The 26,599-nt window shown below is 40.7% G+C and overlaps 2 protein-coding genes across 2 annotated transcripts in view; both read right to left on the bottom strand.

Annotated features, from left to right (window-relative positions):
* The window catches only part of LOC108936890 (metabotropic glutamate receptor 2-like), a 31,242-nt gene extending 27,801 nt beyond the window's left edge, over positions 1 to 3,441 (bottom strand). Inside the window, exon 1 of the mRNA XM_018756531.2 lies at positions 3,203 to 3,441. The gene's annotated coding sequence lies outside the window, so the exon portion shown is untranslated. The remainder of the gene's footprint in view (positions 1 to 3,202) is intronic.
* A 13,088-nt stretch (positions 3,442 to 16,529) lies between these two features.
* LOC108937003 (testis-expressed protein 264-like) overlaps positions 16,530 to 26,599 on the bottom strand; it is a 62,091-nt gene continuing 52,021 nt past the window's right edge. The window contains exon 4 of the mRNA XM_018756731.2: positions 16,530 to 17,321. Within this exon, the coding sequence (XP_018612247.1) occupies positions 17,023 to 17,321 (299 nt within the window). The 3' untranslated portion in view covers positions 16,530 to 17,022. The remainder of the gene's footprint in view (positions 17,322 to 26,599) is intronic.

The raw sequence follows: 26,599 nt of genomic DNA on the forward strand, positions 1-26,599 counted from the left end.
CAAATGACCACTCTCAAGATCCAGTCTTAGTTGTATTTTGATGCTGCCACCTAGTTCCACACATACATATGTAAAGTGAATCCCAGCAAATGCATCTAATCCAAATAGTGCAAACTGATTGTTTTTAAAGTGTCAACTGTCTTAAGTCTCTTTAATACTATTGTTGTCTTTGCAGTAGAAAGCAGTGTATGTCCATCATCTCTACAATAATTCTGTAGCCTTTTTTAAAAATACTTTAAAAACCAAATCATCACTTGGCAGGAAAAAAAGATATTTATTTGCTAATTGCGCACACTTTGAATTCAGATGAAAACCAATTATTAATATCCCCAAAATTCCTTTGGTTTATATGGAACCCATTAAAGCCAGGCAACAAGATACATTATAAACACAAAAGAAATCAATAATATCCAACAGGTACAAGTAAGCACAGTTTTCTATTCATTAGAACCCCATTTCAAACAGTAAACCTCACAGTGTGTAGATATATAAAAATGGTTTATATGTTAAATATATGCACAATTCACACTGCATATATAAATGAAGTTTTGGAAACATGTGTGGGGTGCAAGTGCCATGAGTTCATGTGCCAACCGTGCTGTGCACCATAACTGAAGTATGTTTTACTAAATATGACAATTCCCTTACAAAGAATTTGTGTATTTATATCTACCGAGAACACAGTGACACAGGGTTCCACCCCAAAAAGGTATGGTGACCATACATTTGCTCAGTAAACACAGTGATAACTGGAACACAGCATTGTTCTCTGTTTAAAATACAATAGTAATAAAATCTCACTGTGGCTGGAACAAAACATGCTGTTTTCATGCTGTTGGTGCTAACTGAAAGTATGTCTATTGGTTCCATTCATTTTGCTATAAAGCAGGTGACTGTTGTCCCACTCAATAAATGTTTATCAAGACCAACCACGGTGACCTGGGCTACACCAACAATCCTGTTAGCCTACCTGATAACTTTTCTGAATTAATTTTTGTCAATCACTAGCATGCTGTCAAGTCATAACTGTGCATTAACAGGGTATGACACAATCTGTTGTACTCCCTAATAAAAAGTTTCATCAGTTTCAAGCTGCATTTTCCTGACTGTGAATGTCACAGGTATGAAATTTGAGGTGGTGTGAGTTACTATTTGCTACCTTTTTATTGCATTACAAACTACTGACCGAAAATCTTATAATAATGCAATGACAATGAAGTAGATACATAGTAAGTACATTAAAAGTAAATGTATTAATAACAAAAAACTATATTCCTTTGAAAATTTAAAATCATTTTGTGTTGGGAATCTTACAGAGATTACAGTCTTATCAGAGATGCAGTTGCCTAAAAAGTGGATACTCATGCAGTTATTAATAAGGGACATATGAGACATCAATGAAAAGAAATCAATTACAGAATGCAACACCTAAATGGATCAGTAATCTTGGAGGGAAAACGATATAATATATTTAACAAGCTGAAATGAAAATTAATTAAAGGTCATATTGCTATGGGTTAATAACTATGAACTGAGCAGAATGTTATTTAATAAGCTGTAAATTCTGAACAGCAGGTTATTTGTGATTGTTCTCATGCGGTTTGCCGACATGGTCATTCAGACATCTGTCTCATGCTGTAATGTGAAAAAAAAAAACATGCTACAGAATAACAAGTCCAAAAGACATAGTCGGACTGCTACTACCACAGTATAATGCCAATTCACACAACATCAGATTCTGCAATGGTTTTTTTTCACCCAAAAACAAGGTGTTGTCTTGTAAAATCTCAGACACCAAGTGAAAGAGTTAAAAACAAATGTGTGTTGTGGTTGGAGTCCCTGCATTCAAGATTGACAGGAACGTGCAGTGATTTCCCTTCCACTTGGGTGGGCATGTCACTCTACTATAGAAAACCTTCCTGCTGGTGCATCCTCCAAGACAGTAAATGCAAGTAAAAGTGTTCTCAGACACAGGCATATTTAGTCGACTAGATGCAGTATTGTTTTAATTAATTTGTTAGCTACTCGTTTCATTGCTCCTTTTGAGACACTCTATATCTGTCATGCCAAACGCTATTAAATGTAAGGTAAAAGTATTTACTTTAGTAACAGAAGGGAATAAACAAACATTTGAATTAACAGACAACTAGATAGATAGATAGATAGATAGATAGAGCATTCTGAATCTGATTTACAATTTTATACTATTTTTCTTTGTATTTTGTTAGTGCCTTTATTTATTACACGTCATAGCATTTCTTACAGACTAAAGAGCAGGATTATGATCTCTAGAGGAAGTGCTCTGACTACTTGTTTTTATTGTTTTTATTTCTGTATGGTGACTTGCAATGCATCAGCTTCACATCAGTTAATACAACAATTCCTTTTTTTTAAATACAGGTCATTCTAAAACTTGTTTTCCAGAAATCCTACATAATGACTAGTGTTTGTTGTTAAAAGTCTAATTCGGGCTTCGAAAATATTAAAGGTGAACCTTATCATTGGAAGCATGATCTGTGTAACTATACTTCTGACGTTCTGTCTGCAGTGTCATTTCCCTTGATTTATTTACGGCAGATAAAGAAGTACTGTACCCCGTTATTGCTGCACCGTTTCATGTGTACACAGCAGCGCGAGGGACACACCTTCCTGCTTTAATTTACAGCCGCTGTGTTTCCTCGCGTACGGAGAGAACATGTCTCTCTTCGGGTCTAAAATCCACCTGAAGTATCAATGACTCTTCTTTTAAAACGATGCGTTGGTTGGAAGTCACATTCTTCGCAATTAACACCCAGTTGTGATGACAGGAAACGACGATGCGTTCACTACCCTCTTTATTATGTGTCAGTGATACTGTTTAACTGCTAGTGAGTGTAATTCCAGGAGACAAGAAATTGAAATAACCCAAGTGCTCTCTATACTAAACCTACCAGTACTCGCCCCGTGCTGATTTTGAACATGAAATATGAATGTGTTTCTACCGAATCTGATAAAATAGATTGTCATTTGTACAGAACAGCCACAATTTTAAGATACTTACTACGATTTAGCGGCACATGTGGGTTGAAGAGACAGGTTTGGGGCGAACGGCAGAGCGGTCCCTGTAAACAGGTGTTACAGGCGCCGCGACCATGGCATTTGCATTTTTACCCCGAGTCCTGCGAGACAGTGTGGTAAAACACCGAAAAGATCTCTCCCTTACCTGTTCAACTTGCTCCGCCGGGTCTGCGCACCTTCCCCGCACTGTGCACTCGTTATTCTCACTGGTTTATTTTTGCCGTCAGCGAGTTTCAGTCGAGAAAGGCGCGGACGACACTACACTTGGCGAAGGGAAGCGGAGCGCGAGCTCGCCGCACGTTCCCGCCGTTGGGGTCCCGCGGAGCCTCTGCTCTGTGGCGGGATCTCTCCGCGGTGCTGAAGCACAGCCAAGCTCGCGCACACACTGCTTCGCTTCCCCTGCTGTCGCGAAACGCTCCGCACAAGTTGGCAACTGATTATGAACCGAAAGAAAAAAAAAGTCGAAAGCAAAGTGCGGGAGAACCTACGCGGGATAGTGTGTACAGCTCGTCATAATTCACTCAGAACTTAGTGCTGAGGTGTTCACACAACACACCCGACTCCGAGAAGCACCTGTTAACCGACGGGCACGCAACTGCAAAGCTGGTGGTTTTACTGAGCAGTGTTCCGCTCCTTTCTCTTCGTTGCACCTCGCTCATCAGTTAAGTTGTTTTTTAAAAAATAAATAAATAAAAAAGACAGGCGCGGATTGCCCGAGTGCAGTATTTCTCACTGCAAATCAAGTGGATGACCGGCGCAGGTTGCCGTCTCGCGGCGACGCGCGCGCGCGCGCGCACACACCTTTCGTCTCGTGGCAGTTTGGAGTTCCCACGCGCTCTGCAGGACCGAGCTGCTCGGAAAGGGCGATCGCGGATCTCCTCGTTGTTGTTTTTGTTGTTGTTGCTGATGATGTTGTTGTTGCTGGTGGTGCTGATGCCCGAATCTACGGTTTCTATGATTATTCATAGCTGTGGTAAATTCACGTCCATCATTGGGGGTATTGTTCCCGTCACAGAATGCTCGCACGCTTTACCATCGCCGCAGCAATCTTTCTTTTGCTCTGAAATAAACTGCTCCGCGGAGACTTTCCCGCGCTAAGCCACTGACTTCCATTTACGCAGCTCTCTGTGCTGATTTTACACTGATCGTGCTATACGTTGTGCATGATGTGTCCCGACCACCAAGTCCGAAAGAGGTGTGTGTGTGTGTGTGTGTGTGTGTGTGCGTGCGTGTGTGTGCGTGTGTGTGTGTGTCACACAGGGATGTATGTCTCTCCTACACATGGTCTCCCAGTGCGCGGGGCGGAACCGCTGACATGATATAAGAAGCATAACACCTCTGATAGCCATCTAGATCAATGAGCTGTGAGAAGCTGCTCAGTTTCACTCACTCATTGTTATTATTTTTTACTTAGCTTACTTACTTGCCCGAAGTGATATATAATGTCAGATAATCAAGTACACAATGGTTTATGGATACATAGCATGGTATTCTAAGGGTACCAGTTCAGGGCAAAGACACCGATCAGGGTTAGTACAGCACGCCTGGGTTTTGAACCAAGAACCTTTAGATGACAGAGAGCTCAGCAGGCTACTGATTCCATACCACACATATTAGTAAGGAATCATGTACTGCAGTGACAGTTATAGAATTTTTTTTTCCTCTAGCTGAGCCTAATTCAGCCAGCACAGCATATTATTTTCCCATACATTTTAAAAAATTTCTTTTACTGAACTTCTCTAGGTTCTGCATATAGAAAATAAAAAAACCAAAGCAGTTGTGCATAGTGCATAGTCCAGATGACTTTGTCAGTACTGGCACTGGAGGTCTGAAATCAACACGCATGGAAGAGAGTCAATAGACAGAAAGCATGTTGCATGGTGGAAGAACTTCAGGGTTTCTGTTCTGATTTGGTTGTAACTTATCCATTACCGTGCGGAAGTGTGTCTTGATTGAATGGCAATGAGGTTTCATGGGAAGCTCAAAGCTTTAAGAAGAACACCGGATAATTATATTGGATTAAATAACCAGTCCCTTTCCTCCAAGTTCCAAATAAGTAAAAAGAATTTGTACTTACTATTCCAAAGAAGTAGACATTGGCAAGCAATGCTTTTCACAAAAAAAAAAAAAAAAAAAAGTTTGTTAAGGGAACATGTTCTGATGTTTTCTGTCAGATAAAATTTTTTGTGAAGCATCACACACATTGTCTGAAGCTGCTCGTCCCAAGGAGGGGCACGTCGAGCCGGAGCCTAACCTGGCAACACAAGGCACAACGCCAGAAGGGGAGGGGACACACCCAGGATGGAACGCCAGTCCGTCACAGGGTACCCCAAGCAGGGCTCGAACCCTAGACCCACTGGAGAGCAGGACCCAGTCAAACCTCCTGCACCACCACACCCCCTCTTGTGAAGCATCAATGGAGAGCAATTTTTGCAGTAGACTTTCTTTCAGCAAAGGTCATTTTGAGATATTAGGTAATAAGGTGTACAGAAAGAGTGGGTTAACCCAGACATTATTCAGGCATTTACCACACAAGTGAATGTGTGGGTGGACAACGGGGTGCAGTTGAGCACTTCTGTAATGATTCCCGTCCTAAAAATGTCAGACCAGCCTATCTAATTGTAGTGCAACTTTTTGGACTTGCGCTCCTTCGTTTTCAGAAACGCTGTTAATGAAATGATGGAGCTGTGAGCAAGCATCTGCGCCGGTGGTGAGCGAGACCTGCATGTGGCAATAGAGCACACTGACCACTGAGGGGTGCTGACACATGCGCTGTCAACACACCAACACGTGTTCAAGGCCTCTCTGAACTGGCAAGCTGCAGCGCCGCTGACACGGCTCAGAGACACAGCTTGTATCCCAATCCACCTTGATGGAGGGTGCTAATGGAAATTTTTAGATTAGGGCACCAGTTACACAAATGAACAGGGCGAAAGCTTTCTATGCCAATTAGCTTTTACATGAAGAATTGAAAAAGATGAGAAGGAGAAATACAAGTAATTAGAATTAAGGAAATTTTGAAAACCTGCATAAGACATGCCTCAAAACACACACACCACTTGTCCCAAGCAGGGTTACAGCAAGCCAGAGCCTAGCAATATAGGGTGCACAGCTGGAGGGAGGGGACACACACCCAGGATGGGATGCCAGTCTGTCACAAGGCACCCCAAGCAGGACTTGAACCCCAGATCCACCCCAGAGCAGGTACAGGCCAAACCTGCTGCGCTAATGCATCCTCCCTGGCATACAAGAATACAACACAACATATCTTGCACAGAAAATGGAACTGTGATTGAATGATGGTTCAAGACATTGACAGTATATGTAGAGTTCAATTAATGAAACATTAAGAAACGACTACTAACATTACATAAATGTTCACCTGATTCAAGTACTGTTGCAAAGAACTTTATGCTTTACATTTTCTTGCCGGTGAGAGCCATACCCTTGCAATCAAAAGACCTGAGTTTGGAATCCCACCTCCTGCTTTAGTAGCCCTGAACAAGGCGCTTACTCTTAATTGATACGTTTCAAAAATTACCTTACTGCATAAATAGATTAATCATTGTGAGGAGCTTAATGCACAAACCCAGCAGCGTAACTTGCCTTGGAGAAAAGTATGTGCTGAATAAAGGAAGAGTAAAACATGTCTGAGCTGTGGCACTCTGTGGTTGTAACCGAAAATTCAGCGAGAGCCGAGCATCATGGTGATAGTGGATAAGGGGTTTAGGAGGAATGCAGGCTGTGTGTGCCTCTTGCAGGATGGTGATGGTTGGTTTCGGTAGATTCACTCGCTTCTTCATTTGGAGCCAATTTTGCAGCACAGAGCGGTTTGCAGTGTTTACTCAGTGCAACTAGTCTGGCTCTGTTTGCGTCGAAGGTTTGCACTTCCTCCTCTGGGGCTATGCAGGTGGACTTAGGTGGTCTAATTTGATATAAAATTTTAAATGACTAAATTCAGGAGAAAATTGGAAGCAAACAAAACGGAAATGCAACCAAACTTGCCATGTCATGTCTGGAGACTTCGAGACTGGCGTAAGATAGTAAAGATTAGGTCTTTCCCTCGAGTACAGGCACAGACTTGGAAAGCAGGAAAAGCAGTAATTGGAAAAACAGTAGGGGGTGCGGTGGCGCAGTGGGTTGGACCGCAGTCCTACTCTCCGGTGGGTCTGGGGTTCGAGTCCCGCTTGGGGTGCCTTGTGACGGACTGGCGTCCCGTCCTGGGTGCATCCCCTTCCCCCTCCGGCCTTACGCCCTGTGTTGCCGGGTAGGCTCCGGTTCCCCGTGACCCCGTAAGGGACAAGCGGTTCTGAAAATGTGTGTGGAAAAACAGCCACTGTTTCCTCAGAGTAAAGTCGAGTAAATCATTAATATTCAGGGAAAAACACATGTAGAAAACAGAATCACGCCACTTGAGCACAGGGGAAAATGTTTGTTCGTCTTTCTCATTCCATTTACTAATTCATTTTCTATCGTTTCTTCTTTAAAACTGCAGCAATTTCCAAAGCCCACAGTACACAGTGTGTAGTGATGAGAAGTTTCATTTTGTTTTACACTCATTTGCAAGAACAGGTCCATCTGAGTTTTGTAGAAGAAAAGTAGCCTTACTGAAAATACTAAAACAATACATTTACAACCAACTTAATACATGTATGCTTGAGATGAGAACATAATTATATTGCATAAAGTCCAAGTGAAATTCAACACAGTCATCAAAAAGTGATATGATAACGCTGCAATAAAATGTTCCGATATATTTAGGCTTCTAACAGAGACGGTGTTCACTCAACATAATTTTTACTGCTTGTTCAATTTACTAAATTAAAAAAAAATTGTTGATGCAATACAATTCTTTTGCATTTTGTCTCAACTTAATTTCATCGTGTACAATTCATCCACGTTTACTTAATCCAGTTGTGTTGGGACTAGTATGTGAATAATATTTGTTGGGTCAGTGTATTGTTGAAACTAAACTGAAAAAGGGCAGCTCTATTAAAAATATGTATCTATTCATATAGTATTGTATTAGAGTTATAATTTATTATATGGTTAACATTCTATCACTTTTATTAAATATAAATGAATGACACGTAATTAATAATAAACATAATTAATAATGTTATGCAGATGACATAGGGATACATGTTTTTTCTGTCTTGATTTCTCGAAAAAAGGATAAAACCTCAAGCTTCTTTTCGAGATGATATAAACAAGACAGAAAATATTGGATCAGTGCTTCCGAGTCTGAACTGTTTGCGAATGCGTGTTTCCACTAAGGTTTATCACAGCTTCATTTCTATGGGAAAAGATTAGATGGACTTCTGTTGAAACGCTGCCCATGTATTTAGTTTCTTCTTGTATTCAAGAAATATCATGTTTATTCCTCACATATTTTTGTCTCTGCCTTCTGCGAGTTTTTTTTTTTTTCTTTTTTGTTCGTTAAGGAGCGGGGGGGTGCGGTGGCGCAGTGGGTTGGACCACAGTCCTGCTCTCCAGTGGGTCTGGGGTTCGAATCCCGCTTGGGGTGCCTTGCGGCGGACTGGCGTCCCGTCCTGGGTGTGTCCCCTCCCCCTCCGGCCTTACGCCCTGTGTTGCCGGGTAGGCTCTGGTTCCCCACGACCCCATATGGGACAAGCGGTTCTGAAAATGTGTGTGTGTGTGTGTGTGTGTGTGTGTGTGTGTGTGTTCGTTAAGGTTGGTAAGGTAGGTAAGGGCAGGATCAATGGTCGCGACTACCGCGCAACTGTGGCGGCGATCGCGATAGTTGCGTGATAGTCGTGACAGTCGATCGTGATCGCGATAGTCATGACAGTTGCTCGTGACAGTTGATCGCGATCGCGATAGTCACAACAGCGGTCGCGATAGCTGCGAGAGTAATTGCAATAGCCACGACAGTTGCCCCCGTGGGGGGTTATCCTGATAGTGGCGGGAGTGGTTGTGATACTCACGGGAGTGGCCTTTCGCTGTGTGCCGGTGTTCCAATGACTGTTTGTGCACTTTTATAAACAAGGAAAGGCTGAACATTGTATCTTAAGTTAATCAATTGTCACTGAAGAAGAAGAATCAGCTATAATAATTTGGTGAATTTCTGTATTCATAAATGTACTGAAAAAAATTATTTTCTCATTTTAGGGAAAAATCACAAATAATTTCAATATCAAAATTCTAATGAGAAAAGTCCTGTCCTGGGTGTGTTCCCCCTCGGGTTCTCCACCCTGTGTTGCCGAGTTAGGCTCCGGTTCACCGCGACCCTGCTCGGGACAAGCGGTTTCAGTCAATGTGTGTGTGTGTGTGTGTGTGTGTGTGTGTGTGTGTGTGTGTGTGTGTGTGTGTGTGTAATAAGAAAAGTCTAATTTTTTTTTACAGTAAAACATCACTTATTTAACTTTTACTCCACCACACTAGGCAAAATGTATACAGCTTACAGAAGGTTCATGGCTTTAGATGTTAATGGTGAATTAACTACACACACACACACACACACATTTTCAGAACCGCTTGTCCCATACGGGGTCGCAGGGAACCGGAGCCTAACCCGGCAAAACAGGGCGTAAGGCTGGCAGGGGAGGGGACACACCCAGGATGGGACGCCAGTCCATCGCAAGGCACCCCAAGCGGGACTCAAACCCCAGACCCACCGGAGAGCAGGACTGTGGTCCAACCCACTGTGCCACTGCACCCCCTGGTCAATTAACTATTATTTTTTAATGAGAAAAAATATGTTAGGTCCAAATATAAGTATAAATATAATATAATAATATTAAAATAATATGCACCAAATATAAGATTTTGCTATTGGGCTGTACAAGTTAAACAAATCCTTAATTTATGATAATTAATAATTATTCATTTACAATACACACACACATTTTCAGAACCGCTTGTCCCATATGGGGGTCGCGGGGAACCGGAGCCTACCCGGTAACACAGGGCGGAAGGCCGGAGGGGGAGGGGACACACCCAGGACGGCACCCCAAGCGGGACTCGAACCCCAGACCCACTGGAGAGCAGGACTGTGGTCCAACCCACTGCACCACCGCACCCCCATTAAGTTACAATAAATAAATAAATAATATTATTGTAAATTAATACATTGTAATAATATATAAATGTAAATGTGACAAAAATTGTTACAGGCTACAGCATATCCTCTGTGGATGGTTATGGAGTCAGCTTCTTGCTACCCTGCTTTTATCCGCTAAAGATCTCTGCCTTTCATTCAGAAGTTTCATAAGTTTCCATTTTTATCCAAAAATGTTGACAGATTCACAACTCTTGTAGTTTGCATCTTAATAGATACCTGGGGATCTTGAACGGACAATAATTGATTAATTTGTTAAACTGGGCACCAGAAATTATTGTCTAAAGGAGTGCTGGATATTTTTTTTTATTTTTGGATCAATCAGTGGTGAGTTTCAACCTTCTAAGATATTAGTTTTTATCTATCCAGTACGAATTTCTATATCTACAACTAGGTTCTTTTATTTCTGCCCTAGAAAAGTGGAATAAACCACAGTCAGAATTGACAGAAGCTGAGAAACGGCTCATTACACCAGATTACTGCAGAAGTATGATCTCTCCATTATACCCTGTTTTATCAAGTGCTGGCACTGGCCCTCATGATACACTGAGGTAGACAAGGGACTTTAACGCATCTTTAGTGAAAATGAATGGTCACCTATATGTGATAAAGTCTTCCCCTGCATGGAGCAAAACTTTAAGTTCATTCATAGAATCTGCTTCACTCCATTGTGTCTTTGTAGGATGTTCCTGTGGACATCTCAGATGTGTTTCAAATGCAAAACCTCTCTTTGATATGCTTTATACTTTTTCTGGGAATGTGATAAAATACAAGCTTACTGGACCAAGGTATATGCTTCTATCCAAAAAAACCTTTTAACAGAAACTGGATTCATCTCCATGTATTTTCTTCTTAAATGACAACTTCTTTTTTGATGAGGTTATAAGATGTATGCTAATGACTCCTGCCTACTTGGCAAGGAAATGTATTTTAATGCTATTAAAATAATTATTCTTATAATTTAAAAAAAATTGTAGGAAGGTGATCAGGAACCGTGTATTCTGAGCTTTATGCACCTACTTGTGGGAAGAACATTGGTGCATAAAGTGGAAAGAAACTAACTGTACTCAAGAATCACATCTGCAATTATGTCTCTCTTTCTCCTAATGTAATGCACATATTGTATTTTCTCTGAGATGTACGCTGCTTTGGAGAGAGGCATCTGCTAAATGAATAAATGTAAATGTAAATGTAATGCTGAGGTCTACGCCAGAAGTTCTCTATGTAAATGTGCGGATGACTGAAGTGCTTAAATTTGTTGCACTTGAAAAACTGACATTTCATTTGCATGACAATTCTACAGAATTCTACAGTGTCTGGACATTCTGGATATTAGAAAGTGCTACATGATGAAACCTATGACATATTGCAACCTTTTGATCTTAAATCCTTACTACGTGTGTGGACATTTTTACAATTTCCTTACTGTCTTTATCTGGATGTTGCTGTGACCATGCGCTGTTCAAAAAACTCTTTTTATTAAAAAAGCATATTAATTTCACCATTAGAAATATGTGTCCCCTCCCCCTCTGGCCTTACGCCCTGTGTTACCGGGTAGGCTCCGGTTCCCCGTGACCCCGTAAGGGACAAGCGGTTCTGAAAGTGTGTGTGTGTGTGTGAGTTAAATTGTCGATGTATATAACTTAAATAGTTCATTAGTAATAGTTTATAAAAGTTTAATTCTGTGAGATCAGGCTTTTTCCATCAAGCCCTCGACCGTGTTGACTTTGCATGTTCTGCCTGCATGTGCATAGATTTCCTCTGGATTCCTTCAAGGCATGCTTTTCAGATGAAAACATTCTTGCACTTAGAGTGTGCCGTGTGCACAACTGGGGGTACGTCCAGTCCAAGGTCTAGACCTCCAAGATGTGTTCTGGATATCTGAAGAATCAAACATTCATTGTGGATGGATGGATGGATGGACGGACGGACGGATGGGATTTAAGTATATTTACCTTGCCTTAATCAGTCTGATTATGTTCTCCTGTTGTACATAGCTGTAAATTTCCTACAACTGCAAAGTCAAAGTAGACTTCCAGTATGTAATGACACTTTTCTTTCAATGCCAATACATGCCAGTAAATTGTGTTTTACACATTGTGGTGCTTTTGATGAATTGTTACATTTCTTACATTAACAGATTGAAACAATGCGTCATACTGTATGCAACACACATCTGCAATATCATAATGCAGGAACATTTTTATTTAAATATGGTTCTGTGATTTTTATGTATTAAATAATAAGTTATGAACTGCAGATTTTCAGCTCTGCCACATTGTACTGCATAGTGTTTATTGATTATTTGTGTTTTGTGGGCAAGAGAGAAGCATCCATTGGATTGGATGGTGACTTTTATATTCATTCGTAAAATTCTTTTTATTTGGTGAATAAGACTGTTCCAAAAATAGCTCAAGCTCTATGATGTCTGCTCAGACCCAGAAAGCAGTGATTTTAACAGAGCAGCACTTTGAAGCCCTTGCAGTTCAAGTATACCTGCTGTTTCTTCCATCCTACAAAGAAACAGCAATTAATTTCCTGTATGGCAGATATTACCTGAAATAACGGAATACAACATAATTAAGGGTCCATGTTCAGCAGGCTTAAATACTGAGGCACCTGGACAGAGGACTGACGACAGTTGTTTTAAGCAAAATGTGCATCGTTAAAACATTAAGTTAAAATCCTGTTACGATGAACATGGGATGCCAATTATTATTCATCCACGTCTCTTGAGCTTAGTGATCTAAAATACACATTTTTTTGCAAATCATACCTCAATGAATGAAACAGAAAGCAATATTTAAAAAATAAGTATGATTAGCTGAAGCATTACCATCTCCTTTCCTTTTCAAGCATCAGAAGAAAATATCACTCAAATTCTTATGATGGTAAGACAATGAAAGCCAGATTCATGCTTATGTATTCTTGCATTCCTAATATTCCATCTTACACCAGTATCCAATACTGTATTCACATAAATAGGGCAGTGTTCTCTACACACAGATCAGTACATTCCAAAGACTGGCATTTATTGGACAGCTACCTAAAATCAGTTATGGAATAATTAAGTTTCATGAACTGATCTCCATCAAGCCAATACAAACCACCTGTCATCCTGGAAATGAATGTGTTCACACAACTGCTAGTTTGAGAGATGCCAGCAGTATCTACAAAGGTGACTGCTCCACTTTGTGTTTTTCCTGTTTTTGAGGCTGACCAGTAACACGACACAATCTCTGTCTCCCAGTTTCCATGTGAAGGATCCAGAGCCCACACACCAGCCAAATGTGACAGAAGGACAATTTCGGCAGATATTGCTCAGCAGAATGTGTACCCATCAGCAGAATGTGTACCCATCAGCTGAATGTGATGGAATTACATATGGAGACACTGACACCCAAAATGCACTGTATTGTTAACTGGAAGTCGGAAATATAACACTATCTGTGCTCTCCTTAACTTTTAAACTACACTGGATCACATCCATTGTTTCACATTGCAGGTTTTAACCTATGTGCTGTATTTCTACTGTAACATGCATAATGTGATATTTAAGGAGCATATAGCGGGAGGTGCAAAAGGAAAAGCAATAGGGTTCTGAGCTTGTAATCAGTCACTTTAAAGTTAAAATCTCATGTTAGGCCATTTTTCACTTGAATTGTTAAATAACATACTCAGCTGTATAAATGCATAAACTGTTAGGTATTGTAAACTGACTGAACAAAGAAATTGTTTCTTTTATGCTGAGTGCGTGACAGCACTGTCACAACATCCCCTATCCATGTACACTATTAGGCATCAGTGTTGTAGGAGAGGAAGCCTAATACAAACAGCATGTCTGTGAGAAGCAGCCCTTAAGAAAAAAGAAAAAAAAAAAAAATCAATGTAGGTAGTAATGCATGTCAAAAGCCAAACCCTTCTGCAGAAACTAGCTCTGCAGACACATGACAGCAGACATTAAAAGAGGCAGGTATTTCATGCACCTTGCTTTATGTGCACAGAAGTGTCACTTCTAACATCAATATTCCATGGCACTTCAACAACGGTTTGCCAAGAGGAAAAAGTTTAGTGATGTATGGAAAAGTTTAAGGCATGGAGTCCCTTTGTATGCTGCATTTAATAACATAAAACATTAAAAGAATGATTTAATATACCTTCCTCACCAATACTTTCAAGACTGGAGTGGTATAAATACACACAATAGGTGACACAGTGGATAGAGATATCACATTCAACTCATAGGTCATGGGCTTGAATCTCTGGTTGCACAGCAGTACCCGAGAGCAAGGCACTTACTCTAAAAACTGCTCCAGTAAAAAGTACCCTGCCGTATGCACGAATAATTGTAAGCATTTCAATGTACAAACATCACACTGTAAGGTGCTTTGGACAAAGGTATTAGCCAAATGAACTAATAAAAAGGGTCTTTCAACCTAGGAGGTGACAAAATGCATTTTTATTTTCTTTCTTGAATCATATGATCTTGAGAGGTATGGTATACTGTATAAATATAAATGTAATATTGATTGGTATTGAGGGACAAAACACCTCTGGATACTTATTTCATGACAGATCCATAAATTACACACTTTTAAACGTGACTAAATTATGTGTCTCATCATTTTCATGTTAGCAGTATTTTAGGATTAAGCTATCCTGATTTAACATGATTCACCACCTGAAATGCCACTGAATAGTAAACTTGTATATATGCAGTACAGTATATTTTAGTTGGAGCAAAACCTTCAGATACACTGATTTGAAAACAAGTCAGGTAATTCCAGAAGCATGTTACAAATCTTGCAACTTGTCCTACAGTGGTGCTACATAAAATACACTACAAGAAAGGAAAAAAAAAAAAAAAAACAGCCACAGGCCATGAGAGATTTAACTAATAAAGTATGATGGAGTAAAAATTATAAATTAAGCTAAAATAACTGGGTGTCTACAATTCCAACTGTAAAACCCCATTATAATGAAGAATGAAGACTTCCTTGTGTTGTTGCACTTCAGGTATTAAAAATAGCAGTCAGTCACAGGCTGAAATAAAGAAAAACAATTACATCCTTTTGATCAAGGCTGAGAATTAATATGAACCTCTGGGGTACAACTGTCTTTACACAAAACAAAGAAAAATTTAGTATTGCCACTTCTTCATAGCATACATTTTCCTTTTGTACAGACCAATTTTAACAACTGCAGCATCCATTACAATTTTTAAAAAATACTAATTAGTTTTACAGCACTATAAAGGAATTCTCCAAAAATTTTTAAAGTTTTCTACATTGTAGTAGCAAATCAATATCTGTAGCTTACTAATATCTGTTTTTAGATGCATTTCAGTCAAGTAAATGATATTTGTAGGAATTAACCTATTAACAATCTTTCAAAGATATAGCCTTTCTCTGATACTGCTTCCTAAAAGCATTTTTGCTCAGACATGCATGGAGCAAGACACTAACAAGTGAGAGAGTGAATGAGATGCCTTCACTTTAGGTCCAGTCGTGACCCCACATCTTGCTGGGGTAGCTGTATCCAGCACAAACACCTGGAGCTATTACTAAGCAGAAGACACTGAATCAAAAACACTAGGGTGTGAAGAGTGGAGCCCAGCTATATAAACAAATATTCTCCCGGTGATTCATAGGATAGAAGATGAAAATCAAACACTTTCAACAAAGTGCTTCAAGTTTGGAGTGTAAATACATTTAATTTCAGACGGTGAATCAAGAAGCCAGAGAAACATTTACATCAGTATTTATTAACAACACAATAGTTGTGTCGTTAAGACATAGATAAATATTTTTGTTCCCTATCACTGTCAGCAGTTTATATGGTGATGTGACATAACGATGGATTATGAGGTCTGTCAAATTAGAATGAGAATAAACGTGATATGAATGCAAACAGACCTAAATATGAAAGGAAGTCTGACAACGAGAGGTAAGCATGTATTACCAAAGAATGTAGTAAATGAAAGCATAAATAAAATGTATTACATTTTTGGTCAAAAAGATGCCTGCATCAAAATGAGTTTGACTGGTGAAATCCAGAAACTTAAAACATTTTAAGTAGTTAAGAAGGATATGAGAACATGTAATGTTACAATATTTAACTTTTTTGCATGAACACATCCATACAGAACTCCATCATCATAAAAATCGGACATGCATGTGTGCTGGTGGAAATTAAAAATGTCTTCTTTTTTTACATAGTGCAATAAAGAAAATGGGAAACATACAAAGTTGGCAGTAACAATTCTTTACCTTTTTCAAAAAAAAAAAAAAAAAAAAAACCTTAACTGCTTTGTTTTTTTTTTTTTTATTTATGGAAATATTTTGTCAATTTCCAACAAAATTAAAATGAAAGAATTACTAAATAGGTCCCCAGCTACCTTACATATTAACAATTATTAAATACAGCTCTTTTCCTTTAAGTTCATATTATCCTATTATTAAGTTTAAAAAGGATTCTACTAGATAAGAAAGTACATATTTAACAAATTGCCCTTCATTTTTGCATTGCCATTTGCTCATTTATCTTGAAGTGACATGAAAGATAACGAAGCAAATTCTCAAACGAACGTAACAGTTTAAAACAATCAAGGTTTTTTGCTCCCACTAGGGTGTTACCTGTGAGAACAATTCTAGGAGGTAAAGTGGAGAGAGATTTGGTTGAGAGCAGACGTATGGTCTGGAATAGCAGAATGGCCTGGTCATAGCGAAGCGGTGGTGCTTCTCATGTTACTGTAAAAGCACAGATTTAAGATCCACTAACAGAAAAACTAACTAATACCAATATGCATGGAAATGCATCCAACAGGAATACAACTGGAACCTTTGACAAACTCGTTTCGCCCACTGGCTACAACTGGAATGCTCTTACTCTTCTCCTTCAGTGACAGCCTCCTGATCGAAAGGGGTTTTGTGGGGCTTGCTACCGCCAACTTTGGCCTGAGTGCCAACTCCGCCCTCTTGCCCCTCCACCAGCTCTAAGTCCAGTTCCTCAAAGGATGAGCTGCTGTCCACGGACTCGCCAGAGCTGCGGTCACCCGCGCGGTCTCCGTCACCTAGGTCCCGTGGAGGCAGGGACGGCACGGTGGAGGGGGCCGGGGAGGTCTCTCTGCTGTCCGACATGGCCGTGTGAGTCACAGAGCTAGTCTCGCTGTTGGAGTCTGCGCCTGGAACCAGAGTGAGGAAACATCAAGATGAGAAGAAAAGATATAAAGCAAAAAAAAAAAAAAAAAAAAAAAAAAACAGCAAACCTAAACTAAAAATTTCAAAAGCACTGAGTTCAATATACATGCTTCTCCCGTCACCACTCCTATTCTTTCTTGCTATATTTCTCGCACCTCCGTATCCTGATGTAAGTCTTTCATGTAGAACTGAGAAGACTCATCGTGAACATGATTAATAAAAATAATTCCAGTCATCACCTTCCACCAGAAGGACCCAGGTTCAAATTTCTGCTGCAGTGCCCTTAACCAAGGTTCTTACCATGAATTGCCTCAGTAAAAATTATCCTGCTGTATAATTACACCACATTATTTACCTAACATGGGGGGGCGCGGTGGCACAGTGGGTTGGACCGGGTCCTCCTCTCTGGTGGGTCTGGGGTTTGAGTCCCGCTTGGGGTGCCTTGTGGTGGACTGGCGTCCCCTCCCCCTCCGGCCTTACGCCTTGAGTTGCCGGGTAGGCTCTGGTTCCCTGCGACCCCGTATGGGACAAGCGGTTCTGAAAGTGTGTGTGTGTGTGTGTGTGTGTGTGTGTGTGTGTATTTACCTAACAAAAGCAACTTAAAATGTGAGATTTGTATATTTTAAGGAATTTACGAAGATTCTCCCATTTAAACTGTTGGGTAATTTCTACTGGAGCAATTCAGGGTAAATATCTCAATCAAGGGGATTCAAACCTGGTTGCTTTGTGCGCAAGGAAATGGCTTTAACCACTATGCTACCTGCTGCCCCATTATAAATCGGTAAATCACTAAACAACTTAGTTTAAAAATCTAACATTGCAAGATGACTTAGACAAAGGTGCCAGCGGCATAATGAATAATAATAATAATATATACGTTTCATGGTACACGACCTATTCAAGCTATAAGAGGACTGAGGCACGAAGAATAAACTAACTCAGATTCATAGCAGACTAATGACTCCTGTTGAATTAGGCAGACGGGCAAATCGCTCTCATCCTTCAGACTTCTGAACACTTTTTTCCATCAACACCAAGAATGGTTTAAACCCAAGGAGGCAACACTTATTTATAAACCTGAGCCACCATAAGGATTCCCTGATTGTCATGAAGTGCAATCAGGTTTTGGCTGCAGTGTGTAGCCTGGAGAGCAGGCAATCACTAGTTCTAGTCTTCAAGCCATGTGACCCTCAAAGATTTATTTTCTCCTACAAGAGTCCCAATTAACAGCTTGTTTCCCTTTCCTCTCTAATTAATAGTTCCTTTTCCCCTTTTTCTGAATTTTACATCCATTGTTTCATATCCCGTATTCCTCTCTACCGTTTGTATGCTATTACTTTGCTGGCAAATTTTGAGAAGCGACAGAGGGAGAAATTGGGGTTTTGTGGTTGCAGGAGACAGCGTTTCCTCTCGGCAAGACAATTTGGAGTTCTAAAAGCTTAGGGACACTTCACTCCGAGCCGAATGTGTTGTGTCAATAGAGGAGACCTGGGCACTGAGCTGCGCATCCCAAGACGAGGGCTTTATTTCCCATATTCCAAGAGGCAGATAGTGTTGCGGTTAAGGGGATTGCCTTGTGATCTCAACTTTTCTTCTTCACGCAACTCTCCAGGTTTCTGCATCAAAACCCCAGAGTAATGCACAGAACTGTCCCGATAAAATCTCCGGCTCATAAACACTCAAATCATCAAAGTCGCTTTGGAAAGACGTGTCACCGAAGCAGTCAATTATTAATCTTTAAAATAGAAACGGTCACGTGTATCAATTCTTGGAATTGATTGTTTGATTTGATTGTTTAGGAAACAAACAACACAAAAAAACAGCGAGAATCTTGTATTTTTACATCTTTTCATTTTACTTGATTTCCAGGAGGGCTTTCTAAGAATTGCACTATGGTTGGTAATTTTTGTAGAAGAAGTGTTATTTCCCCCCCATTTTATTCAATGGGAAAATGATATCTAATAAAACCTACCAACACCTCCTGGTCACAGGACACAATACGAGGCATTAAACAGAGAGTTGTAGCCTGTTAACTGAACTTAGTGCAACGCTGTGTACCTTCACACCATGGCCAGAGTTTACCGTGATCATAAGAGTCAGCCGGGACTGATTGAAGCCAAAAGAATCATATCCTACCGACCAAATCAGGGGAAACCATTTGAGCTAGGATTTGAAGCAGTGAGATGTACAGTAACAATCGACCACACAGACAGGACGGCAGGCCATCCCGGGGATCACACCCCAGTCGGCTCTCTGCGCAAATGTTTTATGCAGCAGGTCTCTGAGCACCGGTTTCAAAGTCTGTCGCATGAATCTGCACTGCATTGCAAATACAACTTTCCGGTGTGGAGGCAGCAGGCTCTATAAACCAAACAGTATGATTCAGTTATTCTTACCAAACATGTAACCGAAATACATAACAAGAGGCAGACTGTAATTTGGAGCAGTGAGCACAAGCCGGCCTGCCCTGACCACCCGCTGGGGTCTACATGTCATTGTTCCAATATCAAATGGCCTTCCAAGGACCTTTTTTGAGACCCACACAAATTGGAAGAGGTGCAGCCTGCCTGGGCATGCCCAGCTCTCCGATTTTGTGTCAGTAAGTGTATGAGATTGCATACAGAGGGGTTTATTAGAGCACCTTTATTTAGAACAAGACACATTTAATCAATACACCTCCTGAACTCTCTCCCCGGTACCGGATTCTCTGTTTATTAGCTCTCGTGTTCTTTGGATTCCCGTTTCTCTCTTGCTCAATTTCCTCTGCCTTCCCCACCATTTGCACTTCTTCAAGAATGTCTATCAAGAGATTTCCACCATATTTAATAATTCCACTTAATTTTTTAGGGTCACACTTATACATGTATAACTGCACAAGTTGGATGCACACCCATATGTAATTTGATCAAGCAGCAGCAGCATGCATTATGTACATATACTGTGTAATTATATTCCTTTTTTACATATACCTCATGTGTTTATTCTGTTGGTTTTAAATAGTTTGAAATTTGACCTATTCAAATAGCTGGATAATTAACAACATTCATTCACTTAAGCAGATGCTTTTCTCCAAAGCAGCTCCCAATGAACTCTATGTAGTGTTATCAGCCCACACACCTTATTCACCAAGGTGACTTACACTGCTAGATACACTACTTACAGTGGGTCACTCATCCATACATCAGTGGAACACACTCTCTCTGTGTCACTTACACGCTATAGATGAACCTGAACAGCATGTTTTTGGACTGTAGGAGGAAACCAGAGCACCCAGAGGAAACCCACACAGACAGGGGAGAACATGCAATCTCCACACAGACTAAGTGGGGATTGAACCCACATTCTCTCGCACCACCCAGGCGCTGTAAGACAGCAGTACTACTTGTTGTGAGACCCTGTTAATATACCTACAATTATTCACCCATTTATACAGATGGGCCATTTTACTGCAGCAATTTAGGGTATGTCCCTTGCACAAGGGTACAACAGCTGGTGGGATTCAAACCTACAACGTTTGTTTTCGAAGGCAGCAGCGCTAACCACTATGCTACCAGCTACGCCAGAGAAAATTATCTAATTAGGTACATCGAGTACCAGGACCCATCCTAAAACTTGAAAGGGAATCTACGGGGTACAATGGAAATCGAAAGACCTTGCATCATCTGCATTTTTTAATACCCATGACAGCAGTTTTTTTTTTTTTTTTTTTTTTTTTATTATGAGCAAAACCATCTCAGAATGTGTGACTGTACTGGAAACACAGCTAGATATACCAGCGTAGTTACTCATCAAGGGTTTCTTTCTTTCAGTACATTTACTGTTTCTGCATAGCTGTAGTTCTACAGTTTACCTTTTCAGCACCGTGTTGTATTACTCTAGGAAACGAAAGAAATGCAGACCCATAGTGGAGGCTGCTGCATATTAGCAGCGCCATCTCAGCGTTGGAAGCGTATCTGAGCCCGAGGGCCCGAAAAGTGGAACCGAAACAGGCAGATCGTTTCACTAATTAAGAGCGGGAGGGAAAGGCAAAATGCCTTGTATCAAACATAACGTTCATTTTTAATCTTAAAACATGCCAATAACATCAAAGCTGATTAACTGTCATTAAATATTAAATACATAATCATGCATTGAAAAACTATTAGTATTGGTGCGGCATTAAACAAAATTAACTAACAGTCTGAAACCTAAATGACTTCACATGAGTAGGTGGCCACTTCTAACAGTGAATATTTAGAAATAACTTAAAGCCGTGGGTAAAGTGAGAAGCCGTGACTACAGAGGCTACCTGCGAACGAGCTTTAAACAAACAACCCCTTGTTCTGCCCAATTCAGATGCAAGTTTGTGTAAGTCGGCATTAGTCACTGGCGTTCTCGGCATCGCCCACACCCCTCCACCCGTATCACTGCAGCGTGTCGTTCCCACTTCTGGCACCTTTAACGGTCGTCATTTCTCTGCACACTAAAGTAATCCCTTATTCTTTTTGATGTCTGCTGCACGTCGGTAGCCAGAAGTGAGTGCAAAGAAAACTTTCCTGTAACTGTGACAATCGTCTTGTTATGTCAGAGACTCGAACAGTACTTGAGAAGACAGGAGACACATGGGAAATACTGTGCTGCGCATGAGTGGGAAATGGTAAAAAAAAGTTTGTTTTAATGCAGCTGGTCCTATGATAGGCACGATGGCGCAGCGAGTAGTGAACATGGGTTCGATCCCCCGCTCAGTCTGTGTGGAGTTTGCGTGTTCTCCCCACGTCTGCATCGGTTTTCTCCGGGTACTCTGGTTTCCTCCCACAGTCTAGACATGCAGTTCAGGTGAATTAGTGACTCTAAATTGGCCATAGTGGGTAAATGGGTGAGTGAGTACTGTGCAATGGCCTGGGGTCCAATCCAGGGTGTACCACCCCTCCTCCCCAGCCTTACGCTTAATCCTTCCGGGATATGCTCCTGTTCACTACGACCCCGCTCAGGACAAGCGGTTACTGAAACTGAATCGGTGGATCTACAATTCCTGGTAGTAATTCCGCAGCTTAATTTTTGACACCCCTCACAGGGAACTGGGGTCCACCATCTTCTACATTATTTCACAGTTTACCATGAACCTCAAGCTGGTTCAGATCATCTTAATAGACAGCTGCAATGCGGGAAAGTGAAAATAAGTTTCAGAGGCAATTTCACTAAAAGGTGACGTTTACACCCACACAGCGCAAAACCCTCAAAGAAAATATAAGGCAACAAGACAAGATGATTGCATGGATGTTATGAAAGAGAGCAGTGAGCTCTTTAAACAGGACCCACTAACTCTGACAGCGGCGCAACCTCTCCTTACGTGCCAGTCCTCTGGAATGATCTCGCGGGGAGTATGGATTTATAAACCCAACAACTCAGTGCATTCCACACATTCATAGGTGCAGTGTGTGCTTGTTTAATGATCGAGGCTATCCCAGGAGGTACAGGGTGCAAAGCAGAGACCTCGGTCTCACAGACAAACTGGTGACATGACAGTCATTCTATTCCCAATCTCATTTCTGCACGTGATAATACAAGAGATGGTCAGTCATCATGATCTAAGTGAAACAAGGTATGTGTAATACGGTGGGGTCTGTCACTGCCAGGCCTCTCAGTGGGGGCTCATTGATTTCTCTCTCAGCAACACAGAGAAACACTGTCCCTGTGTATCGCATCCAAAAAACCTGTCACGTTGTCACACCTACTGCTTCGCCTACTGAGTACAAAGCCCTGAAAGCTCGGTTCCAAAACTTTTTCAGCTTGATACCAAGATTACAATTTCTTGTAAGAAAAACAGTAAAAAGACACAAGAAAGACACTATGCTAAACAGTGCACGTACAAACTAATTTTTGGAGGCATCATCGGTGCATAAAATACATTTACACTGTAAGAGGCATGTGCAAATATATTTCAAAATATCTTCCTAAGTCAAACTTAAACCAGATTTAAACTAAAACATTTAATCTCTTTTTTAACAATAAGAAGGTTCAATTTAAGAATATTTTGAAGAATACCTTGTCCGTCACATGCATATCAGACAGCTAGCTATTAATAACACATAAAATAATCCATCTAGCTGGCAGGATGAGAAGCAGAGAGTCCAATGGTTAAAACCATCATCCTTCAAAGAAAAGATGTGGGTTCAAATCCCACCTTCCAATGCAGCACTCTTCAAACTTCTTTCCCTGAAACAAATCACTGTGAGTAACTTAAGTTGCTTTGGAGAAAAAAATTGGCTAAACAAATAAACAACTTTGCAGCGAACAGAAGGTACTCAACGAGAAAGCATCACCCTTTGAGCATCACCCTTTCTAGATTTAATTAAAAGTACAATGCATGTCCTGTCAACTCAGTGCACTCCAGAAAAAACATCTACTCCACGAAAGCCTCCGTTTTTACCTGAATAAAGCACTCTTGGCTTACCGCGTTGACGTAGATTCGTATTTCTGGGATGCATTTTGGATTTGTTTTTAAACTTTCATTACTTAAGATATCTCCCAGTAAAACACCATTCTTGTTACTTCTGAAGAATTCATGTATTTACATCAAGCACCATGAGTCAAAAACATTTGTGCTGTAATAGTCCTCTGTGAGAGACTCGCAGGTCAAAAGAACCCCAGTAGGACCCCAAACCCCAACACTGGGTGGGGTGAGAGCTGATTAACCACATGGCAACACATCTAGAGCCTGTAGGAATGTGATCTTGTCCATGCTGGAGCCACAGAGTGTGAGGAGGTGTCAGGAAGAAAACAGAAAAATAAAAAGAAGATATGAACCGCAAGGTCAGAAATTAGGCCTACAACAAATTAATAATGCATCAAAGCTGTACTCTCCCAGTTCGCGTCCCATCGTTTTCATACACACGACCCACTTGGAGGTCACGACCCAGAGATTAAGAAATGCTACCTTAAAGCAACGCATGACTGAGCTGTAACTCATCAACCCTGCATTTTGAAAGACTAATGTAGGATTTTTAACATCAGTCACTCAGGTTTGCATTTCAGGTTAATTTGCAATGTTTAATAAAAGTATACAAATAATCCCTGTATGAGAATAACTTCAAATTTGCAGTAATGGCAATTATTAGGAGAAAATTTACGTAAATTAGATAAATATCTCAACACAAAAATGAAAAGAGTGATCACTGCTCCCTTTTATGTCACACTAGGGTAACCTACTTATAATAAGGCACATGGGTTCCTTAAATAACAAAGTGAAACCTTAGGCTTGCTGGGTCATAGCACACATAGCAATAGATAAAAAAAAATTTAAAGAGACTAAGGGTTGTATTTCATTTGTCCCTAATTACACCAGAGAAAAGAATTACATGGATGCTCAGTGGACCTAAATCCAGTTCCATGTCAGAAAAGTGGACCAAAACCAATTCACTTTGCACACCAAAACGAAATCCATAAAACTGTGTTTCCAAAAAATACAGTAAATCGAGTGTAACAAAGATACAGAGGTGAAACAGGAAAGAAATGAAAAAGAATGCCCCCTCACACCACTTTCCCACACACACACACACACACACACACACACACACACACACACACACACACACACACACACACACACACACACACACACAGCCTCCTCTCCTTTCTTCCCCTCCTCAGGCACTGCTCGGTCGCCACGAGAGCCACGACTGGCTTCACCGTGAACCTCTGCTGCCAATAACCCAAGCAAATGTGAAGACAGTATGTCCTACAACATCACAGAAGAAGGTGTCACATATGTACGACTCTGTGAGAGGACATGATCCTGCAGTCCTGCATGGGGGTCGGGGGGGGGAGAGATCCAGAAGGGAGCAGAAAACACTGAGTGGGAATTCCTCCATTTGCTCCTCTGCAATGGTTTTTCTACTCAGCCCAACCACTACTGACACACTGTCCACCGAAACAGGCATTAAATCGCAGAAGAGTAAACAATCCCTTCAACACCTTCACTTTACATTCAACGCAGTTTTCACAAGAAATCCCGAATCTGTTCCTCTGCACTGTGAAATAAAATCTTTGTGTTTCGACTCTTTTGTTGGTTGGTCATAATACCGCAACCTGTAATCATACTGCAGACAAATTTATGGTGTTACTCATTTCATTTACTGAGTATTATTACTGGTCCCTAAAAACTCAATCATATAAAATAACAATGCTGAATAACTGAATTTTGTTATTTAAATTCATTTAGTCACATTTTCATCACGTAGGATAAAAATTATTTCTGACCTGATTTCGTATCAGGACAGCTGTAAGACAAATTATGCTTTGTCAACTGTGTGTGTGAAATAGGTAAGAAATGGTGCCTTTAGATGCAAAAGCTGAAGGCTCGAATCCCACCTCCAGCTGTAGGGTCCTTGAGCAAGGCACTTACCCTGAATTGCTCAAATAAAATAACTTAGTTCTATAAATGGGTAACTAATTGTTATTAAATTAACATAGTAAGTCATTTTTGAGAAAAGCAGTAGCTAAATAAATAGATGCAACTGTAAATGTAAATGAAATACTGCTGAATGATAATAACTGTCATGCTCAGTTACATCAAATGACAGATTTCAGGCTGTTTCAAAGCTTCAGGTGCCACGAACGTGAAAAACAAAGCACCGTACAGCCTTTGAAAGAACATCCATTTGCGGCTTGGTCATTTTGCCAACAGTTTGCTGGATGGCAGGTCAATACCCCAGGCTCATGGCCTTCGTATTATTCCTACACAGAAGCCTTGTCAGTTCGAAGAACGGCAGGGTAATTCTTGCCATTTGCTTGGCGACACTCGGAGAGATGCTGTTGCAGTGACCAAACAATTACACGCGCTCGTACGTCAACCGATCTATGCCATCAACAATGAGAGTCAGCAGCTGGAGAAACAAACGCTCAAACATGCTTGCCCTTTGTATTGTTCTCTGTATCTAATGGAAACAACGTATTGACTGACTCAGCAATGACCCGCCGGCTGCATCAACGTCTGGAGCAATCGGCCTTCATGCAATACACCACCTTCGAGGACAGAGACATACATCCCAGAGGGTTCGCACCAGCACTCAGAGGACCCAATCAAAAGACAATAGGTGTACGAGGTTTCTCGCAAAATGACCACTACTTCCATCTATTACCAAATGCTACGTTTTATCCTCCTGACAGTTTCATCCTTAATGGGAGTGAGAAGCAACTACAGGTATAAATGAGCGTACTGTGTGTTACCATGTGTAAAATAAAGAACATGCTCCAAAAATCTGGAATGTCACAGAAAGTTTAC

This window comes from Scleropages formosus, chromosome 2 (genome assembly GCF_900964775.1).
Source record: "Scleropages formosus chromosome 2, fSclFor1.1, whole genome shotgun sequence".
NCBI lineage: Eukaryota > Metazoa > Chordata > Actinopteri > Osteoglossiformes > Osteoglossidae > Scleropages > Scleropages formosus.